This window comes from Schistocerca gregaria, chromosome 7 (genome assembly GCF_023897955.1).
Source record: "Schistocerca gregaria isolate iqSchGreg1 chromosome 7, iqSchGreg1.2, whole genome shotgun sequence".
Taxonomy (NCBI): Eukaryota; Metazoa; Arthropoda; class Insecta; order Orthoptera; family Acrididae; genus Schistocerca; species Schistocerca gregaria.
Genome location: NC_064926.1, coordinates 360,293,239 through 360,312,671, shown reverse-complemented (window position 1 = coordinate 360,312,671; position 19,433 = coordinate 360,293,239). Strand labels below are relative to the sequence as shown.

The following is a 19,433-nucleotide window of genomic DNA, read 5'->3' as shown; positions in this document are numbered from 1 at the left end:
CTGGACAAGGGCAGTAATCACACCAATCTTTAAACATGGAAACAGAAAATATTGTAACAACTACAGAGGTATCTCTCTAATCAGCGTTGTGGGTAAAATCTTCTCAGGTATTGTTGAAAGGAAAGTGCGAGTATTAGTTGAGGACCAATTGGGTGAAAATCAGTGTGGGTTTAGGCCTCTTAGAGGTTATCAGGACCAGATCTTTAGCTTACGGCAAATAATGGAGAAGTGTTATGAGTGGAACAGGGAATTGGATCTATGCTTTATAGATCTAGAAAAGGCAAATGACTGGGTTCCTAGGACAAAGTTATTGTCTGTTCTGCGAGATTATGGAATAGGAGGCAAATTTTTGCAAGCAATTTAAAAAGTCTTTACATAGATAGTCAGGCAGCAGTTAGAGTTGATGGTAAATTGAATTCATGGTTCAGAGTAGTTTCAGGGGTAAGACAAGGCTGCAACCTGTCTCCACTGTTGTTCATATTATTTATGGATCATATGTTGAAAACAATAGACTGGATGAGTGAGATCAAGATATGTGAACACAAAATAAGCAGTCTTGCATATGCGGATGACTTAGTTGTGATGGCAGATTCGATTGAAAGTTTGCAAAGTAATATTTCAGAGCTAGGTCAGAAATGTAAGGACTATGGTATGAAGATTAGCATCTCCAAAACGAAAGTAATGTCAGTGGGAAAGAAATATAAACGGATTGAGTGCCAAATAGGAGGAACAAAGTTAGAACAGGTGGACAGTTTCAAGTACTTAGGATGCATATTCTCATAGGATGACAACATAGTGAAAGAACTGGAAGCGAGGTGTAGCAAAGCTAATGCAGTGAGCACTCAGCTACGATCTACTCTCTTCTGCAAGAAGGAAGTCAGTACCAAGACTAAGTTATCTATGCACCGTTCAATCTTTCGACCAACTTTGTTGTACGGGAGCGAAAGCTGGGTGGATTCAGGTTACCTTATCAACAAGGTTGTGGTTACAGATATGAAAGTAGATAGGATGATTGCAGGTACTAGTAGATGGGAACAATGGCAGGAGGGTGTCCACGATGAGGAAATCAAAGAAAAACTGGGAATGAACTCTATAGATGTAGCAGTCAGGGCGAACAGTCTTAGATGGTGGGGTCATGTTACACGCATGGGAGAAGCAAGGTTACCCAAGAGACTCATGGGTTCAGCAGTAGAGGGTAAGAGAAGTCGGAGCAGACCCAGGAGAAGGTACCTGGATTCGGTTAAGAATGATTTTGAAGTAATAGGTTTAACATCAGAAGAGGCACCAATGTTAGCACTGAATAGGGGATCATGGAGGAATTTTATAAGGGGGGCTACGCTCCAGACTGAACGCTGAAAGGCATAATCAGTCTTAAATGATGCTGATGCTGATCACAGTCAGCGAGTGTTTGTAAAACATGTTAGAAGCTTGGTTGAATTTTCACTAGCTACCCCAGGTTCGAAATACATCTATCGAAAGAATGTTTTTAGTAATTAAAGATTTGTGGAACAGATGAAAACAACTGACTCAAGTTAGAAACCATGAAAGTTCTGCCAGTTATAAAAACCACATTTGTTATACTCTATTGTATGGGCTTCTCCAATTTAAAACTGAATGAAAATAAACTTCCACAGCAAATACACACCATTAAAAACTGTTACTCAAGTACCGGTGAAATTTGTGTTTATATTCACATCCAAGTTGCATATGTGGTACTGTTTTTAACTCTTGTCAGTGGTATGGTAGCTTGTGAAAATAAATTATTTTGTGTGCATTGACAGATATTCTATTGCAACTTGATTTTTACTCATTTGTCCTGTATTTTTGAGTGTTATTTTGAAAATGTTCTGAATTTCGTTAAAAGTAACATGGTCGCCATAGATATATAGAGTATTAATGATGAAATGATGCATGAGGCAGGTTTTATGCCTTGGTTTTTGGCAAAGCCATAATCAGTGCTACACATGAAAGCATTCGTGAGACCTTCAGCAGACTGGTGTGCCTGTCACTACACAATTGCATCAGTTAGCACACACATGCAGAGGAAGAACATTTTGGTGTGCCACTTATTGATAAGGAAGTTATGTCTGTTGTTGGTTGTTTAATGTTGATCACCAGAATGGCACATGTCAGTTTTGAGGAAAGTGGCATACAGAACAAAGGAGGAGAAAGTGAAATACTTTTGGATGAAGTTTTTATCTTGGTGGAAGATGATGTGACTTACCAAACAAAAGTGCTGGCAGGTCGATAGACACACAAACATACACACAAAATTCAAGCTTTCACAACCAGCGGCTGCTTCATCAGGAAAGATGGAAGGAGAGGGAAAGACGAAAGGATGTGGGTTTTAAGGGAGAGGGAAAGGAGTCATTCCAATCCCGGGAGCAGAAAGACTTACCTTAGGGAGAAAAAGGGACAGGTATACATTCGCACACACACATATCCATCAGCACATACACAGACACAAGCAGACATTTGCTGTAAAGGCCATTTACAAATGTCTGCTTGTGTCTGTGTATATGCTGATGGATGTGTGTGTGTGTGTGTGTGTGTGTGTGTGTGTGTGTGTGTGTGTGTGTGAGAGAATGTATACCTGTCCCTTTTTCTCCCTAAGGTAAGTCTTTCTGCTCCCGGGATTGGAATGACTCCTTTCCCTCTCCCTTAAAACCCACATCCTTTCGTCTTTCCCTCTCCTTCCCTCTTTCCTGATGAAGCAACCGTTGGTTACGAAAGCTGGAATTTGGTGTGTATGTTTGTGTTTGTTTGTGTGTGTATCAACCTGCCAGTGCTTTCATTTGGTAAGTCACATCATCTTTGTTTTTACATATCAGTGAATCCAAACCAGGCAAATAGTTTTAGACTTTTACTGAACTGAAAGGGAATCCTGTATATTGTGCACAGATGCATGCTGAAGAGGAATCCATATGAGTTCATATGGCTGTGCCTCCTCACCTTCACATGAAAAGTGTCTTCACATGTCTTACTGTTCATTGCAGTGCTTTTTCTGCAAGTAAATCATTATTACCTTACGTTTTCTGTTTCAGGTCTCATCGGATATGTTGGCATTCAGCCACTCAAAGGCAAGATTTTATCTGTCAGGAGATCAGGTTATTACTGGTACAACTGAGTTGACAAGCAGTTCAACAGTTGGGGATCTTCAGCATATATATTCAGCAAATAGTGAAACAATAACTGCTAAAGGAGCAAAGCACAGTAACATCAAGAAATGGCCTGTAAGTTCAGTTTTTTCTCTGTCCATTTGGTGCCTGTAAGAGATGATACATTGTTATTTAAAACTTTTCAGGAAACAGTAACGCTGGAAATGTTGAAGCGCCCCATGGCAGAGGTAAAACCAGAAACCCAAGTCCGTACTGCTCCTATTATACAGTATGTAAAAAGTAAGTTTGAGAGACATATTATCAAAATACTTAACATTGTAAAACAGTTTTCTTACACCAGTTTCTCCCACAGACTACTTATTTATCAAATAATAAATTACAGTATTGTAAAAACAAAGAAGCAAGTTATCTGCACCAAGTATCCAACATGGAGTAGTAGCGATTGCAAGATTTTATTACGTGGCTCTATGGGCTTAATCTTCCTTCAGCAAGAAGTCACTTCTTTTATTGGAAACAGTAGGAACATACACTATGTGATCAAAAGTATCCCGACATCTGGCTGAAAATAATGTAAAAGTTCATGGCGCATTCTATTGGTAATGCTGGAATTCAATATGGTGTTGGCCTGCCCTTAGCCTTGATGACAGCTTCCACTCTTGCAGGCATACGTTCAATCAGGTGCTGGAAGGTTTCTTGGGGAATGGCAGCCCATTTTTCACGGAGTGCTGCACTGAGGAGAGGTATTGATTTTGGTTGGTGAGGCCTGGCACAAAGCCGGCATTCCAAAACATCCCAAAGGTGTTCTATAGGATTCAGGTCAGGACTCTGTGCAAGCCAGTCAATTACAGGAATGTTATCATCATGTAACCACTCCATTACAGTCTGTGCTTTATGAACTGGTGCTCTGTCGTGTTGAAAGATGCAGTCGCCATCCCCAAATTGCTCTTCAACAGTGGGAAGCAAGAAGGTGCTTAAAACATCAATGTAGGCCTGTGCTGTGATAGTTTCATGCAATACAACAAGGAGTGAAAGCCCCCCTCCATGAAAAACACGACCACACCATAAAACCACCGCCTCCGAATTTACACGCTGGCAAATGACGTTCACCTGGCTTCGGATCGCCACATTGTGTACCAAGATTCAGCACTCCACACAACATTTTTCCACTGTTCAGTTGTCCAATGTCTACACTCCTTAGACCGAGCAAGGGGTCATTTGGCATTTACCGACATGACATGTGGCTCATGAGCAGCCGCTCGACCATGAAATCCAAGTTTCCTCTCGACCATGAAATCCAAGTTTTCTCACCTCCTGCCTAACTGTCATAGTACTTGCAGTGGATACTGATGCAGTTTGGAATTCATGTGTGATGGTCTGGATAGATATCTGCCTGTTACACATTACGACCCTCTTGAACTGTCGGCGGTCTCTGTCAATCAAAAGACAAGGTCGGCCTTTACGCTTTTGTGCTGTATGTGTCCTTTCACATTTCTACTTCACTATCACATCAGAAACAGTGGACCTAGGGATGTTTAGGAGTGTGTAAGTCTCGCATACATACACGTGACACAAGTGACACCCAAACACCTGACCATGTTCGAAGTCCATGAGTTCCACGGAGCTCCCTATTCCACGGAGCGCCCCATTCTGCTCTCTCATGGTGTCCAATGACTACTGAGGTCACTGATATTGAGTACCTGGCATTAGGTGGCAGCATAATGCACCTGATATGAAAAACACATGTTTTTGAGGGTGTCTGGATACTTTTGATAACATAGTGTACTTATTTTCATTAATGGTAAAAGTATATATCAGTGGATTGTAATGAATAATATCAGTGACCATTATAAGATTATTTATTTGAACTTTCATTATTCTTTTAACTAAGATATCACTTCACTGAATACATGATGTTCTTGATAATAAAGCAGTCTTGACACAGCAACAGATTGTTACAAATCGGAACACCCCTTAAGACAACACTACATTAATTTAAATATTGAGTGTATTTGTTATTTGTGTGTTGTATATCTGATTCCTAAATTGTTTGATCTCGTGTTCCTAAATTGTTTGATTGTGCATTGATGACAAAACAAATCACCTCTGCCTTAGACGCAATGGGAAGAAAATTCTGAAGTGCATTGCTCCGCCTGGAAAATGTTTGAATTACAATTGGAATCTCTTTGGTTCCATTGCCACATTCCATTAAAACCATCTGAAAACTGAGGTTATTACTGGGTATTTTAGCTGAATGTCTTTGGCTATGGATAGGGAGCTGGCCCTTCCCACAGCCCCAGGAAGAACAGGATTTGTCATCAGGATTGTCTTCTCTTGGAAGGACTGGCTTTCTCATGCCTCAGAGATCTTCCTACACTACAAAGATAAAGATAAGAAAGAAGTAACTAAGGATAGCAAGATATTCTAAGTTACTTAGTTCACTCATTGGCACTTTCAGATAAAGAAAGAAAAGAGAATGACAGGTCATTTGCAGGACACACTTTACCTGGCCCCTCAGCCAGGGATTATTTGGCAGGGACTGACCTTACCAGAATCTCAGCTACCACCAACATAGCACCCAGCCGCATTGGAATGCATAAATTTCCCTACCCTCATGGACAGTGCTTCACTAAGGCAGTGTCCCTGTAGATGTAGCTGGAATGTGCCAGTCCTAAATCAAGTAGAAGAACGCAGAAATCATAGCACTGTTGGTTGTAAAGAATGTTATGACATTTCTTTAAGGACAATGACACCACTGCAACCCAAACATTGTCAGCAGCATTGTGATGCACTAGGTTTACTGTTAGCCACTTGTTATATTCGACAGACTTGCGGAGGGTACTTCAATTCCAGGGATAGAATCGTTGCAATACATTCCAAAGAACTTCCTTGAGAGCTGCACCTGTGTCATGCATTTGCCAATATACACTTAAAGCTTTTTCATATAACATAAAGAAACAAGTAAAACAAATGTAGTAAAACTGGGCCTATTAAATTTTCAGACATAAATATATGTGTATATTGCCAGCAGCTGTCTCTCCCCAACTCTTTCCCCTTGTGTAGGGGTTGGCAACCCATGTGGTGGGTACCATGCCGAACTTAGCTGGTAGCCCTCGTCTTTGTTGACAATATTGTCATGGAGCCTTATTTCAGTAGTGTTGTAACCCTCTAGAGTGAGCACACATAATCAAACAGCATGTGCCTGTGTGGCCGGCCTAAAGGGTCACCTCACATTGGCACAGATGGCGCAGAAAGTGCTGTGCCGCGTACAAAACAGCCTTATTTATGCCAGCACGCTGGGTCATTGGCCAGACTAAAGTTTATGTAATGGTTGTATGCTGACCTGTTAAGACTGTACTTTAATGTAGTCCATGTTAAGAGTTATTGCACAGATTCCTACTTCATACATTTTCTTGGTGTATCCTTTCATGCAAAAGTGGAGTAAACTTTGGTTGGTGTAATTCTGATATTGTTTTTCTACAATGTTACAATATTTTTGATAATGAGAAGGTATTCTATTCCACTTGTTTCATTTCTTGGTCCACTATGCCCAGTATGTCAGTAGAAGAAATTCTTCAGCCTCTCGTTGAACAGCAGCGAGCTCTCACAATGAGCAGTGGTCTCTCCAAGACAATAAACAATTCAGCAACATCATTGATGTGCCACGGTTGACCACCATTGAAAAGCCCCCACCATTTCTCCCGTATAATGATTCTGCGCAACTTTGGGAATCGTGTGAAAAATATGTTTGTCAATATTTTCTAGCTTTTGAAGTCACCTACCGTGACATGTGTACAGCTTTCCTTCAGTCATGGATTTCTCCTATCGTTTATCATGTTTTGTGTCAGCTCCTCTTCAGAAACCTGCCTGTCTCTCTCTCGATGAAATGTGTCAGTTGCTGTCTAGCAAACATACTCATGTTATTGCTGCTCACATTGAATTATACCATTGTCAAAAGTGGCTGCAACAATCATACAGAGCTTGTGCAACAGAACTTCACAGGCTTAGCCACCATTGGCAGTTTTTTTACCGAAGCTGACCGGAACTCAAATTCTGATTCAATGTTTCATGATGCTATAATATGCCTGGCATCAGAGAAGGAAGTTCGTGAACACGTTTAACAATGTGAAAATCCCTCTCTCACAGATATTTTGAACATTGCCCAGTCCTTTTATTATCTAGGGCTGCAGGAAATCAGATGGAAGCTTGGCGTAAAGTATCTGCTCTTTCTTCTTCTCCTCCTGGTTGCTGCCAGTTAGCTTCCAGGGGGAAAGGCAATTTTGCAGCTATGCAGCTGCAGTTTCCATGTCATATGGGGCAGCAGCTAGCATCACAACAGCAGCCAAGTGCTCTTTTTCCTGTCATGCCCTTATTATTTTATTCAATGTGAGTGGGCCATATGGGAGGCATACAACCTTTGGGGGCAGAGGTCATTTCGCATCTTTGTGCAACTGTCAGCCTCCTTCACCAGATATGAACAAGGATGTGAACAGTGCTTCCCAAGTGATGATAGCCCCAAACTAACTCTACATTAAAATACATGTTACAGACAAGACGAGAAATTAAAAATTCAAATGGACATGCAACAGTGACTTACTCCCTTCTCTACATGGATCTTGAATCATCGGCATTGTCTCCTGTCTCTAATCAGTTGGTGAATTACAACAAGCAACAGATACCCATACTGAGACAGTTTTCTTCTTCTGTAACGCATAAAGAAGTTGTTCGACTTTTGACCTTCCTAATAGTGGCTGAGGCCAACACTGAAAATTTGTCTGGGTTAGATGCATTAAAATTTTTGGATTCTCTGTTTCTGACACAGTGCATCTGGTATCACATCAAGTTCCGTACCAACAACTGGATGTGCTCTGCTTGGAATAATCCTCCCTCTTTCAGGAAGGTTTAAGGTGTGCTGTGAGTTTCAAGGCTCATATCGCAATGAAACTGACGATGCACTCCTGTTCTTTTCATGTCCACCCAATCCCAACAGCTTCACGAGTGCAAAACATATTGAAACAAGGTCAGCTTATGTCTTGGGGTGTTATCGTACCTGCCTCCTCTAGTTAATGGGCTATTCCGTTGATACTTGTCACAGGACATAACGGTAACCTCCAGTCCAATGATTAGGTGGAGCTGCTGGTCCGTAGATTCAAAACCCAGATGAAAAAATATGTCACTCAGTCTTCTCCTGAGGAAGACCTGGGCACTTTCTTGAGTTCAAATAGGTTCACTACTGTTGGCAACCATAACCCAGCAGACCGGCTTCAGGGCTGCCAGCCCTGTACATTGTTCTATCTCCGGCTGGTGCCTGGCCACCTGCCAGCACCCACATCACAGCGATTCTATCTGGGCCCAAGGGTTTGGCCTGTACCCTAAGTGAATACCAGCAGTCATTCGTCACTGTTGAGACAACCGCTGCACCTCCAGTGGCTTGGTGTCCTGACATTATGACCAGTTCTGCCCACATTTGACTGCCCACAGCCAGAGAGCCCTCCGCACCGCACTGACCCCTGCGGTGCAGTCCATGCCCCCCTCTGGCCCCTGTGCCATCATCATTCTGGGTGCCGCCACCACTGGGTAGAGCAGCCCCTGTTGCTGCCACCGCTACCATCACTACCATCTTCTCTGCCTCCTCCAATGCAGATTGCGTGCCCAGATGTGGACATGGATACAGTGCTTCCACCATCACTGCTCCCTTATGACCTCTTGCAGAGGAGTGGGCACCACACCTGTCCATGCCCATGCCACTTCAGGCTATATTCCCCTGTGATGGCATGACACATGCTCCAGCAGTCATCCCCTTCTGATGAAGACATGGACATCTCCACAGTGAACACTTTTCCCCAAGAGACGAGGAGTGTTGTAACGGAAAATAAACAAATTTTTCAGCCTTCAGTTGCAAGGTAATTTTTACTCGTTTACCTAGGTTTCGATTCCAGTAATGGAATCTTCTTCAGAACATATCAATTAAACCACATACGGACATATATTACTCACTGAAATGCATCATCAGACTAATGATTGAATAATAAAGAAATCGTGGTACTTAAAAAAATTAAATTATTTTGAGAGCCAAACACTGGCCATGTCACAGATTAAAAATTAAAACAATAAAAACGCATAATCATAAGATTATGCCTGTCAAAATTAAAACCATTAAGGCGAACGTAGACGGAGCTACGCCGGCCAGAAATAAGGACCACACGTGAGCAGCACGGAAACTAGGCGTCACGAGCAGTTCCGCGGCTCGGCTCGGCTGCGGCCAAGCGCATGCCCGAGCGAAAGCGCAGGCGCAAGAGATAAAGTGTCTCAAAATTACTTAGAGCAAATATACATCTAAAGAAAATGCGACTGAAAGCCGTCCTACAAATGGACAAACCTATCTATTGGTATAGCAACATTAAACAATTTACCTGAGAACAAACTACAAAGCCAAGGTATAAAAAAATTATTACATTTAAATATTATAGTAAGAGGGCGAAGACCCGCTACAGTAACTAAAAAATTAGTGTCGAGCAAAAAATGTCTTGTAACATAAAAACGCCTTAGCAACTATGTGTCATTACCAAGCATATTACGAAATACAAAGACACACATATACAATCGCACTATAATAAAGGGACAAAGCAGACAGGGAAACAGCATCGGCCATTTGAAGCGGACTGTGGGTCAACTCCACTGGAGTAAAGGTTGAAATGTTTCAAGATAACTTCTATTTTGTAGTTGCAGCTGATCATTAAGTAAGTTGTCTGTATCAATAATAAGATGTTTAAAAATTTGCAATTCTTCAAGGGTGTCTAGCCTACACCCCTTGACTTCATTATGCAAAAGCTCTGCGTCATTTAGAGGCTTGGGAGCATGCGCCTTTTGGGCCAGATGTTCAACAAATGTAGATCCTCGTGTTCCATCACCACTTTTTGTCGGCAGATGCTCTTTAAGCCTAACAGAGAGGGCCCTTACTGTCTGGCCAATGTAATAAGGACATTCAGCACACATGATCTTATACACACCTGACAGCAATGATTTATCAGTACCTTTATCCAGAGAATGAAACTTTACACCCTAGGTTTTTTAATAAACGACCTACCTTATAGGATAAGTTACCTATAAAGGGAACTGATATGTATTTCGTTGCCTGGTGTTGATTGTGGGTACTTGAACTGGAAAGGGTGGTAGTCTTCTTTCGTGTTTTTTTGTTGAACAACTGTCTCACAATACTGGTATTATATCCATTATTATGAGTGATGTTTTCGAGGACTTTTAATTCGTTCTGTAAGTTGACTGTTGAAAGCAGAATGGAAAGGGCTCGATGGATACTCGAGTGAAAAATGGCCATTTTATGGGCCTGAGGATGGGTGGAATCACCTGGGATGATGATGTCGGTCTGTGTATGTATGGATGGATGTGTGTGTGTGTGTGTGTGTGTGTGTGTGTGTGTGTGTGTGTGTGTGCGCGCGCGCGCGTTTATATATCTATCCTTTTTTCCCCCTAAGGTAAGTCTTTCCGCTCCCGGGATTGGAATGACTCCTTACCCTCTCCCTTAAAACCTACATCCTTTCATCTTTCCTTTTCCTTCCCTCTTTCCTGATGAAGCAGCCACCGGTTGCGAAAGCTCAAATTCTGTGTGTGTGTTTGTGTGTTTTATTCATTGTGCCTATCTACCGGCGCTTTCCCGCTTGAGATATATATATATATAGAACATGAGCTTTTATGTAAAGGTTTCAAGTTTAATGTACAACCTAAATGTACTTCTCAAAGTGCAGAAAATTTGTCGACCTCAAAGTTGTACTAGCTTATGACGCCTGTAAAACTGTCCAAAAAGATTACTCTGTTCAAAATCCTGTTTCTACTGTACATCAAACATTGAAGAGCATTAATCTTAAGCTTAAAAACAATGAAGCACTGATAACTAAGGCTGACAAAGGCAATTCCCTAATTATCGCCCACAAAAACGAATACAACCATAAAATGGAAATGTTTTTTGAGGAAAATAGCATTGTGCCAATCGAGGTGGAGCTCACACCCGTGATCCAAAAAGAGATAAGGTCGGCTCTTAGCAGTGCAAAAAAGTTAATCTGTGAGTTTTATAAAAAAAAATATGCCTTATAAACATGAATCCGAAACCACCTATTTTGAGAAGCCAGTTTAAGGTTCACAAAATTTCCCATCCTATCCGTCCGATCGTTGACAGTACCAAAAGTGCATACCACAAACTAGTTAGGTTCCTACACAGTAAATTGAAAGAGAATTTTGTGTTTGAAAAAAATTTCACCGTCAAAAGTTCGGTAGAAGTGGCCAACAAACTTAAAACTTTAGCCTGTTCTGACATCACAAAACTCGTATCATTTGGTATTAAAAATTTATATACTAATGTACCTGTTGAGCAGACGATGGACATTATAGAAACCAATTTGCGATACCATAAAAAATTATCTGTCCCTGAGATTGATGAACTAATGGTTCTATTACGCACCACCCTCAAGTACAATTATTTTTCTTTCAATAATAAAATATATTCGCAACCCGGTGGTCTAGCTATGGGCAGCCCGTTATCTGGTATCATGTCAGATATTTTTATAAACTCAATGGAGCAGATATTTTTTTGAAATTATCCAGATTTGGCAATATAATATTCTATGTGAGATATGTAGATGACTTGCGGTTTGTGTTTGAAGGTTCCCATGAAGAGCTAGAACTGTTATTTACCACTTTCAATAACCTCCATGAAAAAATCAGTTTCACGCAAGAAAATCAGACAGATGATAGGACCTTAGACTATCTCGATCCAACTCTATCCATTTTTGGCAACAAAATAGATTTCAAAATTTTGCGGAAAGCGACCTACTCCGACATCATCATCCCAGGTGATTCCACCCATCCTCAGGCCCATAAAATGGCCTTTTTTCACTCGAGTATACATCGAGCCCTTTCCATTCTGCTTTCGACAGTCAACTTACAGAACGAATTAAAAGTCCTCGAAAACATCGCTCAGATTAATGGATATAATACCAGTAGAGTGAGACAGTTGTTCAACAAAAAAAACATGAAAGAAGACTACCACCCTTTCCAGTTCAGGTACCCACAATCAACACCAGGCAACGAAATACATATCAGTTCCCTTTATAGGTAACATATCCTATAAGGTAGGTCGTTTATTAAAAAACCTAGGGTGTAAAGTTTCATTCTCTGGATAAAGGTACTGATAAATCATCGCTGTCAGGTATGTATAAGATCATGTGTGCTGAATGTCCTCCTTATTACATTGGCCAGACAGGAAAGGTCCTGTCTGTTAGGCTTAAAGAGCATCTGCCGACAAAAAGCGGTGATGGAACACGAGGATCTACATTTGTTGAACATCTGGCCCAAAAGGCGCATGCTCCCAGGCCTCTAAAAGACGCAAAGCTTTTGCATAATGAAGTCAAGGGGTGTAGGCTAGACACCCTTGAAAAATTGCAAATTTTTAAACATCTTATTATTGATACAGACAACTTACTTAATGATCAGCTGCAACTACAAAATAGAAGTTATCTCGAAGCATTTCAACCTTTACTCCAGTGGAGTTGACCCACAGTCCGCTTCAAATGGCCGATGCTGTTTCCCTGTCTGCTTTGTCCCTTTATTATAGTGTGATTGTACATCTGTGTCTTTGTATTTCGTAATATGCTTGGTAATGACACATAGTTGCTAAGGCGTTTTTATGTTAAAGACATTTTTTGCTCAACACTAATTTTTTAGTTACTCTGGGGGGCCTTCGCCCTCTTACTATAATATTTAAATGTAATAATTTTTTTATACCTTGGCTTTGTAGTTTGTTCTCAGGTAAATTGTTTAATGTTGCTATACCAATAGATAGGTTTGTCCATTTGTAGGACGGCTTTCAGTCACATTTTGTTTATATGTATATTTGCTCTAAGTAATTTGAGACAGTTTATCTCTCGCGCTTGCACTTTCGCTTGCGCATGCACTTGGCCGCAGCCGAGCCGAGCCGCAGAACTGCTCGCGACACCTAGTTTCCGTGCTGCTCACGTGTGGTCCTTATTTCTTGCCGGCGTAGCTCCATCAACGTTCACCTTAATGGTTTTAATTTTGACAGGCATAATCTTATGATTATGCGTCTTTATTGTTTTAATTTTTAATCTGTGACATGGCCAGTGTTTGGCTCTCAAAATAATTTAATTTTTTTAAGTACCACGATTTCTTTATTATTCTATCATTAGTCTGATGATGCATTTCAGTGAGTAATATATGTCCGTATGTGGTTTAATTGATATGTCTGAAGAAGATTCCATTACTGGAATCGAAACCTAGGTAAATGAGTAAAAATTACCTTGCAACTGAAGGCTGAAAAAATTGTTTATTTTCTGTACATTTCACACACTTGTCACTTGTATGTGTGTATGTAAAACAGTTGTTATATTACACATCCTAAGTACCTCTTTGACGACAAAACAAGACATTACTATGACAACTAGGGCTTTGTAACTGGTTTTCCTTCTAAGCATTTTTCAGCATACCAGAAACCATTTTGTGAGTGGTGTCCACATTTTCTGGAACTGTGACCAGATCGCTGATTCTGGAACAATCTTATACTTTGATGATAAAATAAGAAGCTCAGTTCTTACGTTTTACTAGAAATCATATGGAAATGTCTATTTTTAGATAAGTTTTTTAATGCAAAGAACATCTGTAGCAGTATTAATTTCCAGAGATATTATATTGTATGAAAACTAACACCATCTACTGCTAAAAATTGCAGTTGATAATGTCGAAATCATTTCCAACTTTTGATTCCTGCTCAATTATGTACATTTTTATGCTATAATGTCACTTGTGACTCAGAGGTACAGACTGTGCATTGCATTCTGCCAGGATTTCTTTAGCCAAACTTATAAAAAGGAAGCAGACATAGGGCTCCTATTTGCCTTACATTGTCTAAATCTAAATGTGTACCTGCTGTACGTAGGTTAGGTGCAAAAGCAGCTGAAACCAACACAGGTTAATGAATTAAAAAATGAGAACGTAAATAGTGACTGGTGGCTGCAAATCCTTTCTTAGAAATACTACAGGTTTTTTTTGTCATGTCGTTATGAAAGTAATACAAATCCATTCCTTGTGGAAAAAATTACTTAATAACTGTTAATTTCTGCACTATGATTTATAATTAGCAGCTGCCACATTTTCTTCACCAGGAGGCAGATTGCTTGCCAGTGACAATAAAGCAAAGCTTGGCAAAGGAACAAATGAAAATTATTTTGTTGTGTCTTACCTAAGACAAAAGATGAATGGTTTAAAAAAAATATTTGTTTTATTTTAGTTGCTTTTTAGGCAGCAGTCAACTCAAGAATACCTACATCTTCTTTGTTTCGCATAGAATTTGTTTATTCACCACTGTAACATCTGTTAATTTTCAGAACATTATGAGTGTTTGAAGATATGGATCCACATAGATGGTCTGTCTATGGTAAACCGCAAGAGTTCCCTTCAGGACCTGTACAAATGCTTGCAGAAGAGTGTTAAGGCCAGTCTCCAGTTATCAGAAGAATCTTTAATTAAGCAGCTATCCCATGATTCAGGAGACAGCTCAAGATTTTCATTGCCATTACCATTTCACTTTATGCCCAAAAACTTTAGCCATTTTGTGACCTTGGTGTACCCCAAAAACTCAAAAGATGATGACCTTTGTAAGTATCAAGTTTTTCATAACTTTTCATTTTTGTTTGAAGTTTTAAATATTTGTAAAATTAAATCTTGTTGATTTTTGAGGACTTCTTTATCTTGAAGCCATTTAAATTCAATATTTTATCATTGAGTACTTTGAGCCAATAGTAAATACTTCATTTTGCTATAGAAATTGTGTATATGTTTAGGATTGAAGGTGACAATTAACAAAATACTAGAGGTGTTGAGGCATTGACAGGCACACAAATCAAACTGAAAACCACTTTTTTTCCAAGCTTAAGTACACACATTCCCCCCACCACAGTATATTCAACCAGCGCAGTGAGTGAGTGAGTGTGTGTGGAGGGGGTGGGGGGGGGGCAAAATTAGAAATACATAAAATATAAAATAATAAGTACCAAAATCAACCAATAAAGGGAAATATAAAGTGTTAGAAAAATCATAAACCTAAAATAAAACCAACAAAAAAGGCAATCTAGTGACCAAAGCATAAAAAACACCAGCCTGGGGGTGAGCATGCACTTTAGCTCAAAAAAGCAAATTTTCAATTTGATTTACATGGCTGTCGATGACTCCCTCTGCTACTATGTGTTTGTTGAAGGCAAGGTTGGGGGGGGGGGGGGTGCCATAGCTTATAAAAGACTTCCTCTGAAAGCTAGCAAAGTTTGTCTCGCTTATGTGCGTATTAACAACTCAACAGTTCTCCTATATTTACATTCTATCATGACTTTCCATTACCATAGATATTGTGTATTGATACAAAATACTGCATTTTGTAGTACACAATAAATGTTTTATGCTTTCTGCTATGTGAGGACAAACTCAGCTATCACTGTGAAGCACTAATAGCATTCATTAGTATGTATATTAGAATAGTCTCATAAACAGTGCTTAACTAATAAGTTGAAGTGCAGAGAAAATGGCAGGTGCAGAATCAAACAAGTTTCAATAAATCATCAATATTTTTCTAAATAGAGGCAGAATATTTTTGCTTCCTTGTTTTGATATTAAGCTGGGATGCTTCAGTGAAATAAATGAAGGCAACATTAAAATTTTCACCCAATTGAATGTCCAAACTAGTTTTAGATTTTTTAAAGTGTAGTTTGCTCTCCTACGAAGGATACCACGAAAAAGTTATAAATTATTATTAGTTATTATTCTTTTAGTGCTCCAACAATTCATGTGATGCTACACCAAGGCATAATATTTTCGAACAACACTGTGAATGCTTATGAGGACGTCTTCTGATCTTCATATGCACTCCCTCATTAATTTAAATATCAAATCAGTAACACTATATATATCAAATATATAATACCCTTTCTGACAGTTTATCTGTCTGCTGCAACTTAGGAATTTAAATGGGTGATGACAGTGTTAAATCGCCCTATATATTGTATCCTAAACCTCTTGTCAAAATCATCAAAGCATCAAAATATTTTACAAAGAAAGCAAGGCTGTATTGCAGGTAATCTTGCTGCCAAAATTGCGAGTAATCCATCGCTTGTGTGTGGGGCCATTTACAGTCATGTGTAAGTCTTTGACTCCTGTCCGTCTCCTGGTCCATGTGTTTGTTTTCCGTGTCTCTTAAGTTAATTTTGAACATACACCTCTCCATTCTTCACTGAGCAGCTTTCAGCTTTTGAATGGTTCCCACATTAAAAGTCCATGTGCTTTCCTCTCTACCTCAAAGAGAACCCTGCTGCCTAACAGTACAGTATTGTGATACAGAAGATTGAGACATCACGATAACAATGGTTATGATATTGTGGAAAGAGCACTGCTGTAATTGACTTCTATAGAGAGAATAGAATATTAGTACATCTGTTGAGACTTCAGTTGTTAACTCATTCACTCAGAGCTGTTGAGCAAATAATGTGTGAAATTGAAATGCATAATTAATGAATAATGAAGCTTTCAGGTCACAGCAGTGTGTCCTTTATAACAAAACTTCCTGGAGGAAAAAAAGGTTTCTGCCAGATTGGGACTCATCACTTCATGGCATTTTGACAGTTGTGCATTACTTAAAGTATGTCTTTTTGTTCCTTTATATGCATTCTGAATGCTGTAATATGACAGTAATAACTCTTGTGTCTCTGTTCAGCACAGATTCGATCGGTTTTGCATCAACAATTTCATCTCCCAGATGATAAGCCTTTCTTCCGGCGTGCAAATGCATTTGTTTTCCGTGATGATTTACCAAAATCATTTCCACTGATTAATCCACATGAAGGCCTCAATCCTTCAGGAGGTGAATATAGACAAAATATTGTGTGCCATTTAACATCATTTAGCAAATATTGGTAATAGTAGTTATTTGACAGTAGTTCATAAAATGATTTGTTTGACACTTTTCTTATATGAAGTCTAATGCAGTACAAATTTATAGTTAAAGGTGGAGAAGTGGCTGTTGTTCGGGGGCTTTACAGTTATCATCACTACATGCAAGACCGAATGGATGATGATGGATGGGGATGTGCCTATAGATCACTTCAAACAGTGGTGTCATGGTTCAGGTATATTATGTAACATTCTGTGATGCAATATTGTGACTGTGAAGTACACATTTTATGTAATTAAACTTTCTTTCGTAAAAGTGATCACAACTGTAGAGCATGAAGACATTAGCTGTTACAAGACAGAGGTGAAATAAAAACATCAGTTTCTGATTGCAGGTGGCAAGGCTATACTGACAAACCAGTGCCAACGCACAAGGAAATTCAAGAATGCCTTGTTTCAATAGGTGATAAACCATCATCATTTATTGGATCAAAGCAGTGGATTGGCTCCACTGAAGTCAGCTTTTACTTGGAAACAGTACTGGGTGTGACTTCAAGAATTTTATCAGTGAGCTCTGGTGATGAGCTTGCATATCAAGGAGGGGAGTTACTGGAACACTTCAGAACTCATGGGACTCCAGTAATGATAGGTATGAATTTAGTTAGCTAAGTACAAAACTACTATTTAATTGATTCACATTTTTAAATGGTAAATATTAACGTGTTTGGTGTATAGCCGTAAGTTCACCTCTGCCCTTATTCTCATAAGAATTCATTTATTAGCCCATGGAGATAAAAGATGAAAAGTCACTTTGCACACAGTCAGTAGCCTCTAAGATGACATATTCTGCTAAGAAAGTGAAGTCTGTGTTTTGTATAGCTTTAAGTTCACCTTTGCTCTTCTTCTCATAAGAATTCATTTATTCGCCCATGGAGATGAAAGATGAAAAGTCACTTTGCACAAGCTCAGTAGCCTCTAAGATGACATATTCAGCTAAGAAAGCCAAGTCCGTGTCTAAGAACCTAACAGAGAAACATGAAATCCCAGATGTCTGATTTTCATTCGGGACCATATGTCCAAATCCTACATAACTTTAAAAGTATGATTGTTTCTGAAAATATCCTGATACAGGATACATTTCATGGGTGAAAAGACTTTACTCATTAGAGATTAAATCTGTGTAAAAGTGATGGTAACACACAAAACAGGACATTAGTTTGAGTAATAGCAATAGGTTGCATTACTAAAGAGAATAAAAGACAAAGGTAGGGTTTTATATCATTGTGATTTCTTCGTTACTGTTTTATAGGGAACAAACTATATTTCCAATAATGCAGAATACATTAACATGAAATATTTTAAATATGATCAAGCAATTTTAGAAAGTACTAAATTTTGTAAAGTAAGTAATATCAAGTGGAGAGTAGAGAAGTGTCACACAGTGGCCACACTAAAGTCTGGAGACACAGCAAACAATTATCATACAGAAAAGCCAAATGAGCGAGTTTGTGTTGTTCTAGATAGTGAGGTTATACTTTAGGCTGCTACATGGTGCAGAATTAGTGGCTGATAGTCTGTGACTTTATGCTGTGGCACTTACCACGCAGTAGTGCATTGCTGTCAGATTTCTCGCACAAGGGCAGAATTCAGTAGGATGCTTAGCTCCTTGTATTCCGTCAGTCTGTGCAAATTTCTGTAGAGTCATGTCACAAGAATATCACATTCTTAAGAGTTGTCCTCCAGAGTTGTCCTGCAGGAAAAGGAATGCTGGTAATGAGCAAGCTTTATCAGGAAAGGGGGGAGAAGTGATTCAGTTATAGAGTGTAAGCACTTGAGAAGTAGAAAAGAGGAAAAGGGATGTTGGGAAAGGGCAGAGAAAGAAGACTGTACTAAGACAGATAGAGATCAGTTTTCTAGACTATAACTGAAGTGAAAGGAAGAGCCAAAGTCAGTTGAAAGAAAAGAGCAACTAACAGCATCAGAATGAAGTCAAATGATTCAAAAGATGAATAGAGGGAAGATATTGATTAATAGAGCCACTTTACATGAGTTATTGATGATTTATTGATTGTGGCCACTTCTTCAGTCCTTAAATTCCTTTGGGCCCGCAGCATAGTGTACTTTGACATAATGAAAATGAAAGCACTAAAACTAACTGCAATAAGGTAATATATTCAATATTTTACAAGACAGACCTGTTTCAGTTTAATTGCCATTATCAAGTGACCTGCAAAAATAGCATTGGTAAGATTATATATACATAGATGATGGATGTTTAAAGACACTGTAGAAACAGTGATAGTAATACATCAAGCTTCTATGTACATCTGAAAACTCAACACTACAAAGCTGAGGAAA

At 39.3% G+C, this 19,433-nt stretch overlaps 1 protein-coding gene across 1 annotated transcript in view; it reads left to right on the top strand.

Annotated features, from left to right (window-relative positions):
- The window catches only part of LOC126281754 (ufm1-specific protease 2-like), a 59,584-nt gene that overhangs the window by 37,238 nt on the left and 2,913 nt on the right, over positions 1 to 19,433 (top strand). The window contains exons 4-9 of the mRNA XM_049980944.1: positions 3,045 to 3,233; positions 3,305 to 3,398; positions 14,528 to 14,797; positions 16,900 to 17,046; positions 17,185 to 17,311; positions 17,471 to 17,724. Coding sequence (XP_049836901.1) covers positions 3,045 to 3,233; positions 3,305 to 3,398; positions 14,528 to 14,797; positions 16,900 to 17,046; positions 17,185 to 17,311; positions 17,471 to 17,724 — 1,081 coding nt within the window. The remainder of the gene's footprint in view (positions 1 to 3,044; positions 3,234 to 3,304; positions 3,399 to 14,527; positions 14,798 to 16,899; positions 17,047 to 17,184; positions 17,312 to 17,470; positions 17,725 to 19,433) is intronic.